The sequence below is a fragment of the Dipodomys spectabilis genome, unplaced genomic scaffold (genome assembly GCF_019054845.1).
Source record: "Dipodomys spectabilis isolate Male_0828 unplaced genomic scaffold, ASM1905484v1 ptg000026l, whole genome shotgun sequence".
In the NCBI taxonomy this organism is placed as follows: Eukaryota; Metazoa; Chordata; class Mammalia; order Rodentia; family Heteromyidae; genus Dipodomys; species Dipodomys spectabilis.
Genome location: NW_024870703.1, coordinates 13,112,473 through 13,130,875, shown reverse-complemented (window position 1 = coordinate 13,130,875; position 18,403 = coordinate 13,112,473). Strand labels below are relative to the sequence as shown.

The following is an 18,403-nucleotide window of genomic DNA, read 5'->3' as shown; positions in this document are numbered from 1 at the left end:
CATACATCCTTACTCAGTTAATTTCCAGATGTTGTTTACCTTATAATAACAACATTATAATATAACCTACATTAAGTCTCATCTATTTGAATTTTTTGGATTAACTGAAAAGCAAGCAGGAAATACTACTATTTTAATGACACTTTATAATCATACCTATTTAGACTAGTAATAATCTCATATAAAGAACTCCTTCCCTCCAGATTCAGTAATACTCTGATTCTTATAACAAGTTCAATGTACACACTTTAAAGAAGTACTTTTTTTCACTATCTCTGCTTTCATTTGTTTTCTTTTTGTAAAGCTTCAAAAGCTTCCAAAACCACAGACAATTAGTAAATATGTCATTTTTTCTCTCTCAATCTTATACTTGTTAAATGGCTAAAAAAGTGAAAATAGCAAATGTACATGGAGAGTTATCGAAAACGTTCTAGTAATTACACTACTATGCATATATCTGACCTTAAATAAACCATTTTTAAGAGAAATTATTGGATTTTTCAAATATAAGGTTTGAATACAATTGCTTCAAAATAACCTCAGTAATTCCTAATATCTAGAACAGAATGATTTCTCTCTAGTTCATTAGGAAATGATTTAGATAAAGACATTTTCCTGAAGAAAAAAATAAAGCCACAATTATAGATAGAACTTTAAGAACAGATAAATCTTAAATTTCAAATCTGCTGAGAACTATTGTTTTGTTCTTTCATTTGCTCCTTGTCCTCCACCATTCTTCATCCCTATAAAAAAATCTAGCAAATGCAGAATAATATCCTTGTCAGTTTCAAAAGAAAGGTCAAGCCAAGTGCCAGTGGCTCACGCCTATAATCCTAGCTACTCAGAAGGCTATGATCTGAGGATCAAGGTTCAAAGCCGGTCCAGACAAGAAAGCTTGTGAGACTCTGATCTCCAATTTACCATCAAAAAGCCCGAAGTGGAGCTGTGGCTCAAGTAGCAGAGTGCTAGCCTTGAGCACAAAAACCAAGGACAGTGCCTAACCCTCAAGTTCAAGCCCCAGAACTAATATAGGAAAGAAAGAAAGAAAGAAAAAAAAAAAGACAGGTCAATACCACAACACTCAACACACAACAAAGTAGTATTTTCTGTAAACTGTTACTGCGTTATAGTTCTTTAAAATATCTATATTAAGCTGGATGCTGGTGGGTCACACCTGTAATCCTAGCTACTCGGGAGGCTGAGATCTGAGAGGTGAGCAGGAAAGTCCAGGAGATTCTTATCTCCAACTAAGCACCATCTCCCATAAAAGCTGGAAATGAAAGTGTGGCACAAGTGACAGAGCACTAGCTTGAGCAAAAAAGCTCAGAGACCTAAATTCAAGCTCCAGAACCAGCACAAAAATAATAAATATAAAAAATTATATCTGTATTATCTAAATTAACTTAAGCCATAAGACAAAAATGCAAGCAGAAATAGCGGGTATATAACTACAAAGAGGAATAATCTACACTTTGCATTTATAAATACAAGTAAATGCATTCTTAATTATTAGTAATTTTACAAAAGTTCCAATGACACTTGCTTATACAATTCTTATTTTGTACCTTTACCTAATCATATAGTTTTAATTTATTTTCCAAATAACAGGAACTACAGTCTCACTAGAAAATTTACAGTTTAGTTAAAACCATTTTTCCAGCCTTAACATGGGTCAAAACAAAGTAACATCATAGTTAGACTTGTCAGAATTATTGACTTTTTATTAAATTACTGATTTGAATTATGCAGTTTTTTTCTGGTAAGAAGTTTTTTTTAACTAAACTGTTAATATGCATTTAAGTAGAATTATTTATAATTGCATGATATATGGTAAAAGAAAAATAAAATACGGTATTTTCACAATTAAAAAAAATTACAAACCCCTCCCAAAAAAGAAAAAAAAGAAAAAGAAAATATTTCAAACAGCTAATTCAGTTTTTCATGCTTAACCTATTGAAATATATATACTTAAAATAGATACAATGTATCAAAGTCAGATGAGTTATATAATTTTGACATAAACAAGAGTGGTCAAAAAAATTTACTTCTTAAATTTTTTGAAATTCTATGATTTTAATTTTATTTCAGATTCACTAATAATAAAATTTCATTCCAAGAGATTTGTACTGAATTTCATTAGGTAAAATCTTTGAGATTTTAACAGTATGTGGCTTCAAGATATTAAAATTTATGTTGAATAAAATCCTAATAAAGAAGATTTCAAATATTCTCTACTTTAAATAATCATAAGCAATAACTTCAATCCCTGTGTTTGGTTTAGTAAAACTTAAAATTATGACACTTAATTGACTATACTTATTTCTAAATCACTACCTTAAAGTATAATATCACTCAAACCAAAATTATTTAACAAGAACTAAATTCATAACTGAAATATTTACCAGACAAACTACTTACCCAATCATTGCTGTCTCTTTACCTTCAGCTTCTGTGCCATTTATAACTGAGTCCGGATTTTTGTCATCTTCTCTGTCAGTGACATCACTTGAAAAGCCCAACAAAGCTCGCACTCGTTTAGATTTCACATCTAGAATAGTATCTGTGTATCCCACCTCCTGGAGATACCTGTGTGAAGAAGATCCTTACAAATTAGTCACACAGTTACCACTATTCTAAAATTCAATATGTAAACAAAAGTATTTCTTCAAATTCAATGCCTATATAAGACTCAACAGTACAGTACTATGCTAGTAAGATTTGTTAATAATCTTCCAGCTGCAGATGGAGCTGTCTCTTGCAGTACCAGCCTCTACAGTCACTGAGAAAAAATCAAAGAACTATACAATACACCATTCATTACATTTATCCTAAGAAGAATGTATTCTTTAATATATTTCATGGCACATTCTTTTCTTTAGGCAGGATAGAGGCAATCTCACCCTCAAACTCTAGCAAATTTCTATTTTATAATAATGATTCTAGTAGATTTTTTTTACATTTCTAATGCAAAGAGTTAAGGATAGTTTAAGATCTACAGAAAATGTTTTTTTTTATACATACGCCTTCCTCTATCATGTATAGGAAAGATACAGATTTCCCAAGAGTCACCTCAGTAGAAAAACCTTCTATCTGGAGGCAACTTTAAAATAAAAAGACCACAATTAAACTGTAGGATGTAAGGTATGTGTACACATGTATGACTTTGTATCAGGAAGATAATAATACAGACAAATGAGCACAGGCTCATTTGTATTAAGCATTACTTCTAGTTCATAAGCCTATTTCTGCCACCTACTTGTTGCATAGCTTAATTCTCCTAAATGTCAGTTTTCCTTCCCTGGAAAGCTATCCCTAATACTGTCCTGGGCATATATAAAACACCCAATACCTATCAACACCAAAAAAGACCAAAAGGAAAATTGAGGGGATGGGTGGGGTTGGGAGAGATGGGAGGATTATGAAATAGGTGACACTGATCAAGATGCACTGATAAAATAACTCATAAAATAACGTGTTGAGCTGGAACCTTTTTGTACAATTAGCTAGGGATAATACAACTTTTTTCATCTGTAAACATATAATGAGGGGCTAGGAAGGTAGCTCAGTGGTAGAGCGCTTGCCTTGCATGCCAGAGGCCCTGGGTTCGATTCCTCAGCACCACATAAGCAAAAAGAAAAGAGCCGGAAGTGGCGCTGTGGCTCAAGTGGTAGAGCGCTAGCCTTGAGCTGAAGAGCTGAGGGACAGCGCCCAGGCCCAGAGTTCAGGCCCCACCACCAGACCCAAAAAAATATATATATATATATAATGAATATTTTACATATAAAATCTAGTTGTGGCTTTTCCACATTACAACCACTGCTGGCAACACACATCACGAAGATGGAGTAGACATGAAACTACAATGTTAGGAACATGTAATCTAAAGGTTCAATTTAATGATGAAGTTATAAAGACCTATTTAAAACTACTGTGCATTCAATAATTTAAGACTTGTTACCATCATTTCTTATCTTTCTGACTTTGTATTTTTCTTCAAGAATACATAAAACTCTCAGCTATAAAATTGAATTTGTCCTTGTTACTATTATTACTTTTGCATTTTTATCATTACTATTGCATTTCAGTCATGGTACTTTAGATTTTAAAACCAAGAATTCTTCACTTAATATTTAATAACACTTGGGTATTTTTCTTTGTCCTGACTTCTAATTGTATGTAGATAACAAGACTCTCTTTTAAGGCTGACTATTATCCTTGTGTTTCATATAACAAAAGTGTCTTGAATGCTTAGTAAAGAATTTATGCAAAATAAACAGTAAGTTTACATCAAAAATGTTGAGAATCCACATAAAAACATTTTGAATTGATACTTGGATTCATTGTTAAACCATTAAACCACCAAAAGCTGCAGTTTGAGGATCATAAAAGAGATAAATGCTATTAACAAACATGATATGAAATGTTAAGCACTGACTTTTTTTTTTTTTTTGGTCGGTCATGGGGCTTGAACTCTGGGCTTGGGTGCTGCTGTCCCTGAGCACTTCAGCTCAAGGCAAGCGCTCTACCGCTTGAGCTACAGCGTCACTTTCGGTTTTCTAATGGTTTGTTGGAGATAAGAGTCTCACAGACTTTCCTGCCCAGGCTGGCTTTGAACTGTGATCCTCAGATCTCAGCCTCCTGTGTAGCTAGGATTACAGGCATGAGCCACCAGCGCCCAGCTAGCACTGACTTATGCAGTGATGTCTACTTGATGAGAGAAGAAAGCAATGGTTGAGAACAGTGTTTTTGTTTATTTAGGCAAGATGCTCACTTTTAAGCCTCACCCAATATCTACACAAAAGTCTGAATCAAAATTTGAAATCATAAATCATGTTTCTAACTTTCCTGAACTTAATGAGTTGTTCTTATATATTTGTTTTTCTATTTTTTTAATTTGTTGTCCTGGACCTGGAACTTGAATTTAACTCTGCTTTTGTGCTCAAGGCTAGTGGTCTATCATTTGAGCCAAGCTCTACGTCCAGTTTTCTGCTGGCTAATTGGAGATAAATCTCATGGACTTTCCTGCCTACACTGGATTCAAACCCAGATCCTCAGATCCCAGCCTCCTAAGTTACATCTAAGATCACAGGCGTTAGCTTGTTTTTCTATTTTTAGCAATATTTGATATGCACCTCCCTTTGGCAACATGACCACTACAAATACCTTTTCAAAACTGCTTTTACTAAAGGTGCTTTTACTAAACAATTACTTCATCAATTCTTTGAGAAGCAGGTTATGTCTTTCAATTTTCTGAAATATCTGTTAAATATCTCATTATGAAACTACTTCTCATTTAGAAAAAAAAGAAGAAATCAGCATTTCACATACGCTTACCTATTTAAGACAAGAAAAAGCAAAGGCATGGTGAAATATACTACCTATGATCACATCTACTTGGAAAGCTGAGACAGAAAGATAAAAAGTTCAAAATCAGCCTAACTTAATGTGCAACTAACTTAATGAGATCCCTGTCTCGAAATAAAAAATGAATAAAAAGGAGTAAAAGAGTGTTGGCTGTTGCTCCATGGTTAACAGCACTTGCCTAACATATATATGTTAGTATTGGTAAAGAAGGTTAAAAAAAAGTTCATGTAACTCATAGGATCAAAATGAATGTTAATGAAAATCTACTCAATCCACATAATTGTTATTATTCACTTTTTATTCAACTTTGTCTAAATAAAAGAACAGATAGGAGAGTTTCTTATAGTCAATTGAAACATTTAACAATCTTTCACTTTGAAACCTTAATCTAAACTAGTCATAAGAAAACTCAGAAATCCAAAATATGTAGATTTAATATTACTTTGGCATAAATTTGAATACTAGTTACAAAAATAGTATACAAGACCAGGCTCTATTGATGAGTGGATCTATTGCACCATTTGACATCAGAACCTCAATAGAGCTTTGTTTCCTCTGTTTAGGGTCAGATAATACATTTTATAGGAGAAAATAGGCAATATTGGGAAAATTTGGGGAATTCAAGTTCTTCAATTGATTTAAAACAAAAAACTTAAAAAATTACTGATTAATAATACTGCTTGCAAAATTACTGATTGCAAATAGCCACTGGACTTATATTAAGGCATACACATATTCTTATGGAGTTGATATAAATTGAAGAAAAACTTTACAGATATAAAATTCTTTTAATGGGGATGGGAAAGGGAAGCACAGAAATGGTGGGACAAAGGGTAAATTAAATCAGCCAGTGATACTCAATAGACAATATGTTGAAAATGAACTAATTTGTGGGAGAGGGGGTTGGGAGGGAAAAACTGGCAGAAAACGAGGGAAGAGGTAATACTGTTCAAGAAGAAAAGTTCAACACCTGAGTTATATAAGTAACCCCTCTCAACATTTTCCTTACAATAAAAAATACAGTAAATTATTTTAATTACATAAATTCTCTAGAGGGAAAGTATTTTAAATGAAAAATAAATAATCTACCTTAAACTTCTTTCCATCAGTAGTTTGAGAAAAGCTTATTCTATTGAGTTGAAAACATGACAGTACCTTCTACTCTTTGTAAGTATAACCTTGGGATACTTACTGTCTAAGTAGTTGTCGTCCTTGTTTCCACATTAACTGACTGTTTGGTTGTGGCTGCAATTCAGTTTCATTACCTTCATCTGGAAAACATTGAATCATAATAAAGCTAACTTGTTTTACATATTTAAAGGCCTCTCAAACCATAAAAAATGTCCAATAATCATTTATGAGGTTAAGACTATATTACTCTGGGGGGGCAATGATGGCTCAACCTTAACAATGTGAAACAATTACACTTTTAATCAGCCCTTGGTTACAGTATGAGAAACTCTTGATCTTTATAGAGTCTTATACAAATAGAGATACAAGTAGTGATATTTGAAATTAATCATTTACTACCTGCTTACTATGTTCCCAACAATGTACTAAAAATGTATGCAGTGTCTAGGTGCCAGTGAGACACATTTGTAATCCTAACTATTCTAGATGCTAAGAATAGAAGAATTGTTGTTCGAGGCCACTCTGGGCAGAAGCATCCACGAGACCCTATTATGAAAATAACCAGCAAACATAGAAATAAATGGAGGTGTGGCTCAAGTGGTTGAGTATGAGCATACTGAGTTTAAATTCAATACTGGCAAAAAAAAACCTTCTCTCATATGTGTGTGTGTATGTATATACTATTCGTGTGCACATGTATGCATAAAATCCCTTTAATTCTCAGTACCTCTGAAGGTAAGTGTTCAATCTCCATTTTAAAAATGAGAAAGCAGAGTTTAGAGAATAATTTTGAGGCTTCCTAGAAATACAGCTCTAAGTGTTAAAATCCTGCCTGCTTCATTCTTGAGCCAACATTTTCCTCCACATGCCATCATTAAAATGATAGGGGAAAAAAAGAAATATGTGATTAAAGTAAGAATTAGATCTTGCCTATTTATTCTTCTCCTGAAATAAGTTGGCCAAATTCTGTTATATACCAAAGAAATAGCAGTAGACTAGATATGAGAATAAAAAAAATGAGACAAATTAAATTAACTTCTACTTTTTTTGTGGAGGGGGAAATACCAAAGTTTGAACTCAGGACTTTGAGTTTACTGTGCTTGCTTTCTCAGCAGGCATTTTACCACGTAAGCTACAGTTCCACCTTAGCTTTTTGCTAGTTATCTTGGAGAGTCTTGTGGGAATTTTTGTTTTTTTGTTTTGTTTTGTTTTTTTTGCTTAGGCTGGCTTTGAATTGTAATCCTCTAGATATCAGCCTCCTGGGAAGTTATGATAACACATGTGAACCAGGAATGCCTGGCTATTCTAAGGTAATCTCTTTTTAAAAAAAAAGACAAAAACAATGCCCCAATACTAAGAAAAAAATAATACATCTGGTGTGATAGTTTATCCTCTCAATTTGATCTGTACTGAGAAGTAGCTAAGAGATTAGTAAAGCATACCTCTCAGTGTGTCTAAGATCATCTCCAGAGAGGATTAGCTAAAGACCCACCCACCTCAAATAGCAGCACTACTCCAAAGGGTAGCAGCCAAGATGGAATAAAAGGGGAAAGGAGAGATAGCCCTCCAGTGCAGGCATCTGTCTTCCCTCCTTCCATACTCCTCTGCTTCCTGGTTGCCATGAAGTGAGAAGCTCTGCTCAATTATGCCTTCTCTTCCTCTCCACTGGCTCACAGTGATGGAACCAAGTGGCTATAAATCTTATTTCCTTTAAGTAGTTTTGCTTGAGTATTTTGTCATAGCAATGAAAAAACAAACATCATATTTCCACTAAGTCAAATTAATTCAGAACTGTGTTTAAAACAAAATATGTTGGCTATATCTCCTCAGTCAATTAAGTAAATCTGTACTTGCCAACCAAGAATATTTATACTAGCATTTCAAGACTTTAAAATTTCCAGATATGGAAATAAATTGTAAGAGCATTTAATCTCCCATCAAAATGAGCCTAAATCCTTTCAATGTTGTATTCAGATACATTCAACTGCCACTATCTACTTTAGAATCTAGTGATACTGCCAAAGTATGATACATTAATTTAATAGACTATTACTCAACAAGAACAAGGAATGAACTACATACCAACAAAAATGGATCTCAAACATATTATGTGAAGTGTCATAAGCCACAGGGAAAACCTATCTTCTGTAATTTACATGGCTTTCTGGAAAAGGTAAGACTATAAATATGGAAAATACTTTAGTATTTTAGTGGTTATCAATAAAGTTTGTAAAAGAAGGGGGTGCCTACAAAGAATAGTAGTTATAACACTGAATATGTTCAAAAGCACTCCAGGTGTTCAATTTTACTGAATGTAGACTCTTCCTTAATAAAAGAACAAATTAATATGAAGATAAATTGTTCTAATACTTCTATACCTAGGACAAGCTCACAGTTTTTTCCATGATTACTTAATGGTGATCAACTATCAGATTCCTTCTTACCTTATCAAGTTCAAAAATAACATTATATAAAAGTGAGTGTTTTAAAGTCTATACTAGCTTAAATTTTCTAACTTCTTCAATTATTGAAAGTATCTAACTTTCAATAGACATGTTGGATCAATAGGAACTAATTTTCTCATCTACCTGAAATAAATATAAAATAAATAGATTTAACAGTGGGGTTTAAAACACCAAGTATTTCAATAATCACTGACAGAAGGGAAGTAAAATGATGAACTTTATGACTGCTCCTGCTACTGCTGGGGGTTCTGATCATGACACCAGAGAGGAGGACCAAAAACAATATTTGAAGAAATAATGGCTACAAAGTTCCAAATGTCATAAAAACTTTAAACCCATAGATTCAAGAAACTCAACAAACCCAAATCTAAAAACCATTGTAGAGAGAAGCAAGTACACTAAGACATAACAAAATAAAATTGTTTAGAACTAATAGTGAAAAAGTCACATTACATACACAGGAACAAAGAAAAAGACAAAGGCAGATATGTCTTGGAAACAATGTCAGTAAGGAAAAAAAATACTTTTCAAATTTATGAAAGCTAAAAGAATTCATTGCCAGCATCTCATATGCAAGATATGCTAAAACAAAATTTTAAGCCAGATAATGAGACTTGGAAATATTTTTCTTATTATTATTTAAATCACTTTAAAAAGAGGATTGAGATAGAATAATAAAACTCATCAAATATTGTTTGCAAAAGGGAGAAACAAAGAAAGGAGATATAATAGAGGGGGTGGGCTTGTTCAAAGAACACTGTACACATCTATAGAACTGTCACAATGAAAACCCTTATACTACTGGTGAATGCTAATTAGAAAAGAAAAAGGGAAAAGTATCAAACAGATTAAAAGCAAAAAAGAATTTGGTAAGTGATCACACATTTCTTGGTTTAGGGGATAGTCTCATATTCATGTCTATATAACTATTAAGAGTGTGTCAATGCTCTCTCAAATGTGTGCCAGTTGGGACAATAAATTCATTGGAAAGATTATAAACATTGGACTGCTGAAACAAAAACAGTTCAATTGAACCCTTAGCTTTTCTCAATTCTACTTAATTCCTAGTGATCAATATCAATATTACAAACTTCTGCCTTTCTTAAATGTCTGACCTACTCTTAGCAGTTAATCATGTCTCATACGTAAAGCTATCATATGAACATTCCCTGAAATATCCATCACCAAACTGAAATCCAAACATATAAAACTATTACTTGACTTCTTCCATTCACTCTTACTCACAGGCATGCTTTTCCTCCAACTTGTCTGCTATGAAATCCGTATCATTTTTCAGATACCTTCCTATGATGAGTATTTCTACTCTTTCCCTTTTATGTTTCTTCTTCTTATCATTCTTTTTTTTTTTTTTGTCGGTCATGGGGCTTGAACTCTGGGCCTGGGCGCTGTCCCTCAGCTCTTCAGCTCAAGGCGAGCGCTCTACCACTTGAGCTACAGCGCCACTTCCAGTTTTCTGGTGGTTTATTGGAAATAGGAGTCTCACGGTCTCTCCTGCCCGGGCTGGCTTTGAACCGCGATCCTCAGATCTCAGCCTCCTGAGTAGCTAGGATTACAGGCGTGAGCCACCAGCGCCCGGCTTATGTTTCTTCTTCTAAGAAACACAGCACACAGGTGTACATGCACCCCACTCCCCTTGACCCCAGTATTGTTTCAGCTATCACCCCCAATCCTCCTTCACTTTCACAACCTAAGCTTCTTGAAAACAGACCACATTCAAGTCTTCATTTTACACTCTTGTCTTTCTGTCTTCACCTCTCTCCTAAAACTGACTGCAATTACATTCATAGTCAACTTTATGTCACTACTTTTAACCTTCTAGAAATTAATTAGGAGTGCTGAGTAATCCTCATTTTAAAACTGTATCCTCTTAGATTCCACACTCCTGATTTACCCTGTATCATTAAAGTAGTCCTTTTCGGTTTCCTTTTCAGGTTTTTATTTTAATACTTAATAGTTCTAGAGTTCTAATTCACAGCCTCTGCTTGCTAGGTAAGCATTCTACTCCTAAGCCATGTCTCTAGATACTCCCACCTCCCTTTTTGCATTAATCGTTTCTGATAGGGACTCACTTCTTGCCTGGACACCTGGAAGAATCCATTTATTACCAGCTTGTAGCTAGATGACATGTATATACTAAGCTTCTCTTTGTAGCTAGATGACATGTATATACTACTCCCCCAGTATTGGTTAAAAGGGGAACTTGTGAATTTTTCTAGCCAGGCTGGCCTCAAACTACAGTTCTCATTATCTCAACCTCCTGAGTAGTGAGGATAATAGGCATGAGTCATCACGCTTAGGTCAGGGTTGTTTATTCTTCTCGTCTTTTAAATGTTATGATTCCTCAAGGCTTAATTTTAGTTTCCTTTCTCACTCTGCAAAAAGTCCCTGGATGGGGCTGGGAAGTTGGCTCAGTGGTAGAGTGCTTGCCTTGCATGCCTGAGGCCCTGAGTTCGATTCCTCAGCACCACATAAGCAAAAAGAAAAAACCCGGAAGTGGGGCTGTGACTCAAGTGGTAAAGCTCTAGCCTTGAGCTGAAGAGCTGAAGGGCAGTGCCTAGGCCCAGAGTTCAGGCCCCACGACCGGACCCAAAAAAAAAAGTCCCTGGATGATCTTCTCTACCCCAATAGCTTTGTGCTCCATCATTACTTTATCTGATGCCTCTCAAATCTTCACTTGTAATCCATACCTCAGGCTTGAGTTCCTGATACTAATCATATTCACTTGGGTGCCTAAGAAATAAATCCCAAGCTGAACTCACCATTTCTAAACTACTTCTGGTCTCATTTAAGCTCCTTTCACCTCTTCCATCTAGTTAAGACTTAGTTCCTGCATATTTACTTCTTAAATATTTTCTAAATATAACCATAAGTGTGCACCTTTCTTGTTGTTACCATTGTCAATGTAATCTTACTCAATTAGCCAAGTGGCTGAAACAGACCTCTAATCAGTCACCCTTTCTTCAGTACTGCTCTTCTGCTCTTCTCTAATCTGCCTTCTGCAACAGTGTCATAGTAACAACAAATCTTGTCACAACCTTCTAATGGAGATACTTGTAATGCCTTCTCCTCTTAACAAAGTATCATCTCCTTAGCATATTTTTCAAGGCCTTATAACATATTTTTTTGGTATGGGCAAACCCTAGTTCCACAGAAACACTCCTTCCTTCCCTCTCATTACTATCTAGTCTTCTATTTCCCAAAGGTACCAAACCCAGAAGCTTAGTAGCTGTATTCTGCATGGCCCAGTCTGCCTTATTCAACAAATAGTCTACTTGCCCTTTCTAATTCCTTCAGAGGTCAAAGTTAAACATCACTCCCTCTAATTAGCATTCTCTGACCACTTGGACTAGAATTAGTTCCCTAATACTATGTTTAGTAATACCTAGTACTTCCTCATTACAAATTTTACATTTTATTATAATCATTCTTTAACTGTCTATAGTTTCTGTAAAGTTTCAACAAAGCATTGTCTTATTTGCTTGATTTCCTGCTGGGTTTGGTAAGCAGTATATATATATTTAATATATATAAGATGAATAAATGGCAGAAAAAAATAGATAGAACGATAGTAGGTACTAACTAGGAACTGTGTACTAAGAAAATTAATGTCTAGCCGGGCGCCTGTGGCTCATGCCTGTAATCCTAGCTACTCAGGAGGCTGAGATCTGAGGCTCGCAGTTCAAAGCCAGCCCGGGCAGAAAAGTCTGTGAAACTCTTATCTCCAATAAACCACCAGAAAACCAGAAGTGGTGCTGTAAATCAAGTGGTAGAGTGCTAGCCTTGAGCTGAAGAGCTGAGGGACAGTATTCAGGCCCAGAGTTCACGCCCCACAACCAATATAAAAAAAAAGATTTCAAAATCTTATAAATAAGTTTATAAGCTTATTTATAATTTTAAGTGTACTGCATCAAGGCCTTATATTCATAAACAGTCAAACTTATGGGGATATCTAAAAAGGAAAATTAAGTTTTTAAATTATATTTGAACTAAGATAATGAAGAAGTTTTTAATTAGAAGCAAGCAGTGTGTAGGTTTATTTTTCTTTTTTGGCAGTACTGGAGTCTAAACTCAGAGCCCTGTGCAAGAGCATTCTAATATTTAAGCCACACCTCCAGTGCTTTTTGCTTCATTTGTTTTCCAGGTAGGGTCTCATACTTATACTCAGGGAGATCTAAAACACCACCCTCCTATTTATACTGCCTGGATAATAAGGATGAGGTATATGCCATCATAACCAGCTTTTATTGGCTGAGAAGAGGGCTCACCAACTTTTTTCCTAGTTTGGCCTCCAAACACAATCCTCTTGATCTCTGTCTTTTGAATAGGTAGAATTACTGGCATGAGTAGCTACACCAGATCAAGCCTAAATTTTTTTAAATTCCATTTCTAAAATCTAAGTGCATCTCAGACAACCAGAACAGATATATTCCAAAGGTGGGGAGAGAGAAAAAAAAAAGAAAAAAATTACACAGGGCCTAACTGATATTGCTCTAAATAGCAAGAATTTGATTTTCTGCTATGGATATTCAATAATAATTATCACACTATTAATTATAAAACTTGAAATGTATTTAGAATGCATTCATTTTGGAATGTTATCGTTAAATACTGAAGAGAGTGGTAAAATGGGAAAAATATGTGTTCAGCTCCATATCTTATCATTTATAGCTGTGTGATCTTGGGCAAGTTTCCCCATTTCTCTGAGTTTAAAATTCACATTTAAAAAATGAAAACAGGGGCTGGGAAGGTGGCTCAGTGGTAGAGTGCTTGCCTTGCATGCATGAGGCCCTCAGTTCAATCCCTCAGTACCACATGAGCAGAAGTGGCACTATGGCTCAAGTGGTAGAGTGCTAGCCTTGAACTGAAGAGCTGAGGGACAGTGACAAGGCCCAGAGTTCAGATCCCACATCCAACAAAAAAAGAAAACATTATTTTTGTAAGTAACCATTTTTAAGAATTAAAGTTAACACAGCCTTTAGCTGGTAGATATTTCTTTTTTTCTTTTTTTTTTTATTGTAAAGATACTATACAGAGGGTTACAGTTACATGAGTGAGGTAATGAGTACACTTCCTCTTGAACATTGTTACCCCCTCCATTGTTTTCCCCCTACCATCCCCTCCCTCCCTCCCTTCCCCGAGGTTCTTTTTTTTTTTTTGATTGTGATTAAGTGATTACCTAATTTCAAAGTCACAAGTTCATTCTAACTTCCCTGGAGCAAATTGTCTACCACAGTCTGTAATATATAACAGTGTTCACATGTTATATACCATATTTGTGATCAGCAGCATGGGGATATTTAGTAGTGGTTCAACCAGATGAGCAGGAGTTCTTTGTTTCTTAAGTCCTGTTAGTTTTGTCGTATCACCTAACATTTTGGATTTAGCATCCACTTATCAGGGAGACCATGTACCGTTTGTCTCTTCGTTCTTGGCTTACCTCGCTCAACATGATTCCTTCTAGCTCCATCCATTTCCCTGCAAATGCCATTATTTTGTCATTTCTAATGGCTGCATAATATTCCATTGTGTATAGATACCACATTTTTTGGATCCATTCATCTGTGGTGGGGCATCTAGGTTGTTTCTATATCCTAGCTATTGCGAACAGTGCTGCAATAAACATGGAGGTGCACGTGTCCTTGTATATTGGTTCCTGTTGTTCAGGGTAGATGCCTAGAAGTGGTATGACTGGGTCGTAAGGGAGGTCAATCTTTAGCTTTCTAAGGACCCTCCAGACTGCTTTCCAAAGTGGTTGTATAAGTGTACATTCCCACCAGCAGTGTAATAGGGCTCCTCTTTCTCCACATCCCCTCCAGCATTTGTCGTTGGCTGATTTGTGGATGTGGGACATTCTGACTGGGTTGAGGTGGTATCTCAGGGTTGTCTTTATTTGCATTTCCTTCACCACCAGGGATGATGAACATTTCCTCATGTGTTTCTTTGCCATTTTTATTTCTTCATTTGAGAAGTCCCTCTTTAGTTCCCTTGCCCATTTAGTAATTGGTTTGTTAGGTTTGGGAGGGATTAGTTTCTTGAGTTCCCTGTATATACAGGATGTTAAACCCTTGTCTGATATATTGCTGGTAAATATTTTTTCCCAATTAGTTGGTTGTCTTTCTAGCTTAGTTGCGATAGATTTAGCTGTGCAGAAGCTTTTTATTTTAAGGTAGTCCCATTTGTCGAGTCTCTCTCCAACTTGTTGTGACCCTGGGACTCTGTTCAGGAAGTTCCTTCCTGTGCCTATTAGTTCAAGTGTCTCTCCTACTCTGTCCTGCAGTAGTTTCAGAGATTCAGGTTTAATGTTAAGGTCTTTGATCCATTTTGAGTTGATGTTGGTGCATGGTGATAGGCTGGGGTCCACTTTTAGTTTTCTGCATGTGGCTGCCCAGTTTTCCCAGCACCAGCGGTTGAAGAGGCTGTGTTTCTTCCATTGTATGTCTTTGGCTCCTTTGTCGAATATCAGCTGGCTGTAGGCCTGTGGATTTATATCTGGATCTTCTGTTCTGTTCCATTGGTCTTCGGGTCTGTTTTTGTGCCAGTACCATGCTGTCTTTGTTATTATAGCTCTGTAGTAGAGTTTGAAGTTCGGCATGGATAGCCCTCCCATATTGTCTTTATCCCCTAGAATTGTTTTGGCTATTCTAGGTCTTTTGTTGTTCCATATAAATTTTTGGACTGTTTTCTGTATTTCAGTGATGTACGTCATTGGGATTTTAATAGGAATTGCATTGAATTTGTATATTAGTTTTGGAAGTATTACCATCTTTACTATATTAAGTAGGCCTATCCAGGAGCATGGGAGGTCTTTCCATTTCCTAGTGTCTTCTGCAATTTCTTTCTTTAACTGTTTTATAGTTCTCATTAAATAGTTCTTTTACATCTTTGGTTAGGTTAATTCCTAAATATTTTATTTTTTGGGAGGTTATTGTGAATGGGGTTGCTCCCTTTATTTCCCTCTCTTCCTGTACGTTATCAGTGTATAGGAAGGCAACTGATTTTTGTGCGTTTATTTTGTATCCTTTTAGCTGGTAGACATTTCAATAAATAATATAAATGATTGTTAATACTCTCAGATAGTTGATTGAGGATTTAATCAGAAATTGTACCAAAAAAGTCACCCATCTGAAACATGGTATTAACTAATAACTATTATCATCCTTTCCCTATACCTACTAACTAATGTCTGTAATCCTTAGTATCTAATTGTTACAAATACCATTTTGTATTTTTAGTGGTTTAAAAAAACGATAGAAGACAAAAAGTAATAAAAGATACAATTAAACATGTTCTGTTTACTGAACTTCCCATGAATAACAAAGTCTAACGGCTGGGGGGGGGGGGGCGGACAGGACAAAATTGGAGGGACAAAGAGTGAACAAATGCAGCAGTGGTCCTCACTAGACACTATGTGGAAAATTAATTATACAACTTGTGGATGGTGAGGGGAGGGAAAAACTGGGAGAAAGCAAAGGAAGGGATGATGTTGTCTAAAAAAGCAATGTACCATTACCTGACTTACATAATCCACCTTTATAGTAACAATTTTAAAAACTTAAAAAAAGTTCGAGACAATCTGAACTGAGTAATCAACTTTCCTTAAGCTTAGTCAGTTCCTCTGTACCTTGAAAGGAAACTGGTTGTCCCCAGTTACTACTCTTTCTCAGGCTTTTAAGGACATCATATATTATGTACTACATATTTCAAAGTCCCCATTACTACTGGAAAAACTCACACAGAAGTTATGTTTATGATACTTCATGAAAGTTGAACTTTCTACAAAGTATAGAACATAAGCAGAAAATGGGTTGGATGGGAGGGAAAAGAAAGATGGTGGAAAAAGATGTTATGTGATAGTAAATAATTAGTGCCAAATGATAAGCAGGTCAGAAAGAGTAACTAGCATGCAAATAACTAGAAATTATAAATATTATTTCTACAAAACAGTTGATGTTTACTTCTTTTTATCATTTAAGCTTGCTTTAAAATTAGCTTACCAGAATCATAGCTTGGAGGCTTCATATCTCCCTGATTCAATTCTGTCCCATATTTCAACTTGTGGTATTTGGCTCTAACAAAGAAATGAGAGAACATAAACCATCTTAAAACATATTTAAATGAACTTTAAGATATGTAATAGGAGTCATTATAAGTATGCAATAGTGTGGGCTAGACACTCCTAGAACTTTCAAAGGCTCATATTCTTCTGTGGTGCCCAAACTAATATAACATCATCTACATTTATTGTTCCTATATCATCAAATGCTACTATAAAAAGACAAAAGAATAACATTCAGAGCCATAAATCTTCTTTCTAGAATTACAAATGAACCATGTAACATTCTAGCTATTTGTTCAAATTTTCTTGATGAAAGTTGAATTTAATCTCAAGGCAGTAAAAAAAGTTTAGACTGTGAAATAAAGTTGGTAAGATTAATCTTTCACAAATTGAGGGAGTTTTTCCTTCAATGTAGTAGATTCAATCAAAGGCTACAAGTACAGGTAAGTAATCTACCATTTAAGCTAGCCACTCAGTTCTTCTGTTTTGTTTTTGAGATAGGGCTATCACTAACTTTGCCTTAAACTCAAAATCTCCCGCCTCTCACCTCCTACGTAGCTTGGATTACATGTGTATAACATCATATCTGGACTCAGAATTGAACTTTTTGCAAAGAAAGAAGGAAAGAGAAAAATAAATAAGAAAAAAGAGAAAGAAGGAAGGGGGAAGAGGAGAAAGAAAGAAAGAAAGAAAGAAAGAAAGAAAGAAAGAAAGAAAGAAAGAAAGAAAGAAAGAAAGAAAGAAAGAAAGAAAGAAAGAAAGAAAGAAAGAAAGAAAGAAAGGAGAGAAAGAGAGAGAAAGGGGGAGGGAGGGAGGGAGGAAGGGAGGGAGGGAAGAAAGGGAGGGAGGGAAGAGAGAGGGAGGGAGGGAGGGAGGGAGGGAGGGAGGGAGGGAGGGAAGGAAGGAAGGAAGGAAGGAAGGAAGGAAGGAAGGAAGGAAGGAAGGAAGGAAGGAAGGAAGGAAGCAGGGAAGGAAGGAAGGAAGGAAGCAAGCAAGCAAGCAAGCGAGCAACGAGCAAGCGAGCAACGAGCAAGCGAGCAACGAGCAAGCGAGCAACGAGCAAGTGAGCAAGCGAGCAAGCGAGCAGAGAGATTTTTATCACCAGACAAAATTTTCCAAGTCTATTTCAATATAATAATGTTAATGCTGATTAACAATGTTGATTAATAATGTTGATTATTAAGTGGACTTACATTTACCAGAAAGTAAATAAAAATTTTAATATAATTGTCATTCTCTGGTTTTTCAGAAATGTTTCATCTACTATAAGACAAAGTAATTATATACCCTTGGAAAACAAAAGAGTGACTAGAATACAACAATCCTTGGCACAGATTATACTTAAGGTTTCAAAGTAAAAGTGAAA

The 18,403-nt window shown here is 35.4% G+C and overlaps 1 protein-coding gene across 2 annotated transcripts in view; it reads right to left on the bottom strand.

Moving 5' to 3' along the window:
* Positions 1–18,403, bottom strand: part of Strn (striatin) — a 109,433-nt gene that overhangs the window by 43,382 nt on the left and 47,648 nt on the right. For both annotated transcript variants that reach the window (XM_042675479.1, XM_042675480.1), the window contains exons 3-5: positions 16,976–17,049; positions 6,557–6,635; positions 2,419–2,586 (exon numbers count right to left, since the gene is read on the bottom strand). In XM_042675479.1, coding sequence (XP_042531413.1) covers positions 2,419–2,586; positions 6,557–6,635; positions 16,976–17,049 — 321 coding nt within the window. The remainder of the gene's footprint in view (positions 1–2,418; positions 2,587–6,556; positions 6,636–16,975; positions 17,050–18,403) is intronic.